The sequence below is a fragment of the Chrysochloris asiatica genome, unplaced genomic scaffold, assembly GCF_000296735.1.
Source record: "Chrysochloris asiatica unplaced genomic scaffold, ChrAsi1.0 scaffold00045, whole genome shotgun sequence".
NCBI lineage: Eukaryota > Metazoa > Chordata > Mammalia > Afrosoricida > Chrysochloridae > Chrysochloris > Chrysochloris asiatica.
In genome coordinates this window covers 9,556,522-9,560,578 of record NW_006408563.1, presented here as the reverse complement: position 1 = coordinate 9,560,578, position 4,057 = coordinate 9,556,522, and the positions used below count along the sequence as shown (strand labels likewise).

The following is a 4,057-nucleotide window of genomic DNA, read 5'->3' as shown; positions in this document are numbered from 1 at the left end:
ACTGTACCGCAAGGCCAGTGTAAACTACAAGGTTGTCAGAACTGACTCGACGGCACTTAACAACAACACTACATGTTTATTTATCCTGAAAGCACTGAGAACCTCTTATGTGTCAGGTATTGTTGTTAGGTGCTTCTAAGTTATATAAACACAGGTAACTCTGTCCTTATCCTGTGAAGACATCATGATTAATATGTACATGAGACAGTTCCTTTTCACTAGGGTCTCATACACATAGAGGAGTAAAACACAGACAAGGAACAGCAGACAATGAAGATTTTGGTAATGCCAGGGGTGGCAAGGGAATGGAGAGATTAATTCAGTCTGTCTCTGAGGCGACCATGTTAAGAAGGGAGGTCCAGATTTCATCCTGGCAGATTTTATACACCAGACTGAAGTATCTGCAGTCTGACCTGCTAGCATTTTAATCTTTACTAATCTGGACTCACCAGTGATGCTCTCTGAGTCTCTGTGATTGATATTCATGAGGTTTTCTTCACCTTTTGGTGATGTAGAAAGGTCATTCTGCGATTGACTCATGCAGGATCCTTTCTTGCTTTGGTTGAGAAGGACAGCTTTGGTATCTATCCAAGTAAAGGAAATCCATCAAGCCATTCAATAAAGAAATGGGTCTGGTCATATGGATTTTCTCTTCTGAGCAAATTTTTCTGATGAGTCATATGACATTTGCAGCAAGGAGTAGTCTCATATGATCATTATATCTTGAACAATCATGACCTAAAACAAAGGACACATTAAATGACTTTAGAATTCAGCAAGCTCTTTAATAACGACAGTCCAATTACCAAGAATGCCCATTAACAATGTTTTTCTAATAATAGATACAACATGGATGAGTCTCAAAATGATTATACTAGATGAAAGCTACCAGACTGGAAAAAAAAAACAAAAACTAACAAAATCACAAAAACATACTTTGATTCCATTTGTATAAATTTCTAGAAAATGCAACTTTTTCTATAGTTAACAGAAAACAGATGGCAAGGGTTGGGGAAGGGACTACCAAAGAGCAGGGGAAAAGTTTTGGGGATGGAGAGAATGTTTGTTATTTTGATTGTGGTGATAGTTCCACAGTGTATACATATGTTAAAACTTACCCAGTTGTTGCTGTTGTTGTTGTTAGATGCCATCAAGTCAGTATCAACTCATAAGTGATGCTATGCACAACAGAACAAAACATTACCTGGTCCTGAACCATATTCTATTGTACATTTTAAATAAGTGCAATTGAATGTATGTTAGTTCAAATGTAATGAAGTTATTATTTTTTTTAATTTAAGATTGCTTGAAGTAAAATTAATAACATTTTGTGGGGGTCTATAAGGAGCTCTGGTAGCATAGTGGTTATGAATCGAGCTGCGAACCGCAAGGTCAGCAGTTCGAAACTACCAGCTGTTCTGTGGGGCAAAGATGAGGCTTTCTGCTCCTGTAAAGATTTATAGCCTCAGAAACCCTGTACAGGGTCACTATGAGTCACAACCGACTCCACGGCACACAACAACAACATAGTATAGTGCTGAAGTCCTGGGGTGGTGCTGTGGGGTTAATGCGCCAGACTACAAGGTCGGTGGTTCAAGCTCACCAGTTGCTCTGCGGAAACCCTCTACAGGGTCGCTATGGGTCAGAACCGACTCGACGGCACTTAACAACAACAACAACAACATAGTATAGTGCTAGTGTGGCGCTGTGGGTTAATGTTCCAGACTGTAAAGCCATTTGAATTGCAAGGTTGGCATTTCAAGCTCACGAGCTGCTCACTGGAAACCCTATACAGGGTCGCTGTGGGTCGGAATTGACTTGATGGCACTTAACAACAACAACAACAACATATTATATATATATGGAGTCCTGGTGTGGTGCTGCGGGTTAATGCTCTGGACCGCAAAGTCAGTTTGAATCGCAAGGTCGGCGGTTCAAGCTCACCAGTTGCCCCTCACAAACCCTGTACAGGGTCGTTATGAGTCAAAACCGACTTGAGGGTATTTAACAACAACACTGTTATATATGTTAGAGGCAAAATATATAACAATAGTAGCACAAAGGTCAGGTAGATAAAATGGAAGTATACTCTTGTAAAGTTTTTATACTATGCATGAAGCAATGAAATATCACTTGTGGGGTGTTGTTGTTATTAAGTGCTATAGAGTTGGCTTCAACTCAGAGACCCTGCATAGGATTTCTGGGGAGCAGCTGGTGGGTTTGAACTGCCAACCTGTGGTTCACTCGAGGGTAGACTATGACAAATTAAAGATGTTTACTCTGAACCCTAAAACAACCAATAAAAGAACTCAAGGATTACAGGTAATAAACCAACAAAGGAAATAAAATAGAATAATATAAAATTGGGTTTCTTAATCCCTGCACTGTTGACATTTTGGGCCCAACAATTCTTAGTTGGGTGCACTGTATGATGGTGAGAAGCATCCCTGGCTTCTACTCATTATGGATTAGTAACATTCTGTATCACCATCCTCTCCCCCTGCTGTGCTAACCAGAATTATCTCCAGACATTGCCATAAATTCCCTCTGAGGGCAAATGTGTCCCCAGTTGAGAATCCCTTACAAAAAAGATGCTTAATCTCACTCATAATTAAAATAAATATACATGTAAGTAAGAAAATATTTTTCACCCATCACATCTGAAAACAATAAAGTTTCATTATATTTAGTGGTAGGGTGGTATCATATAAGAGGCACTCTTACATCCTGCTAATAAAAGTGCATATTGCGAGAAGCTATCAAATAGGATATCTTGCTATGTCTTTAAATGCACATATGTCATAACTCGAAGTCCGTGTGGCGCTGCAGGATAATGCACTGTACCGCAAGGCCAGTGTAAACTACAAGGTTGGCAGTTCAAACCCATCAGCCGCTCCTTGGAAACCCTAGACAAGGTCGCTATGAGTCAGAATCAACTCAACTGCACTTAACAACAACATGCCATAACTCAACAATTCTAGCACAAAGCATTTATACTATGGGTAGACTAAAAAATTATGACAAGATGCAGGCATAAAGATACGTATATAGCGTTGGTTTAAAAGAAAAAAGGATACAAGTAGAATAAAAATGGCCATAAAGGGGAAATGGTTTAAAATGATTAAAGGTACATATAGAAGAATACAATGTACCAAAATATGTGCAATTCCAGCTGTCAAAAATTCATTCCCATATTCTAGGATCAGGCTTATTGACTTTTTCCATATAATTTATTGTCCAGAATTGTCAATCTCAAACCAATCATTTCAATGGAACTATAATTGGATCAAACCAATAAAGATTTGTTCCTAGGAGGAGGAAGAAAGAAGCTTACTATTAAGTTCACGCCACCAGATACCTGAACAAAATCTGAATTTATGGTTCTTCCGGCAAAAGAGGAATGATAGTTCTTTAGTAGTCAAGTAAGTATCATCTACTACATAAGTCTTTGTACTCCTGGTGCGGTGCTGTAGGATCAGCACTGGACTGTGAACTACAAGGCCGGCAATTCAAACCCACCAGCTGTTCCACTGAAACCTATACAGGGTCACTATGATGGTACTTAATAACAACAACTTAAGTCTTTATACTACAAAGTTGTTGTTGTGAAGTGCCGTTGAGTCAGTTCCAACCCATAGCAACCCTGTATAGGGTTTCCGAAGAGTAACTGGTGAGCTTGTACCACTGACCTTGCAGTTCAAACAGCTTTGCAGTCTGGCACATTAACCCACAGTGCCACACCAGGACTCCACTACTAAAAGTAAGCTCCCTTAAATTATAATGTTGCATAGACTCAATTTACAGATTATGTAAATTACGCACAAAAGAAGTATGTTGTTAAAATGCTGTCGAGTTGATTCTGACTCACAGAGACCCGTATACAGTTTCTGAGGCTAAGTCTTTGCGGGAGTAGAAAGCCTATAAATCTATTATATATGTGTAAATGTGTATATGTGTGTGTATCTATAGACATACATGGACTCCTGGTGTGGCAATGTAGGATTAGCAATGGACTGTGAACCACAAGGTTGGCAGTTCGAACTCACCAGCTACTCCT

General features: G+C 39.4%; 1 protein-coding gene across 1 annotated transcript in view; it reads right to left on the bottom strand.

Moving 5' to 3' along the window:
* Window positions 1–738, bottom strand: part of TRAK2 (trafficking protein, kinesin binding 2) — a 48,529-nt gene extending 47,791 nt beyond the window's left edge. Inside the window, exon 1 of the mRNA XM_006861984.1 lies at window positions 450–738. Coding sequence (XP_006862046.1) covers window positions 450–540 — 91 coding nt within the window. The 5' untranslated portion in view covers window positions 541–738. The remainder of the gene's footprint in view (window positions 1–449) is intronic.
* Between the last annotated feature and the right edge of the window lie 3,319 nt (window positions 739–4,057).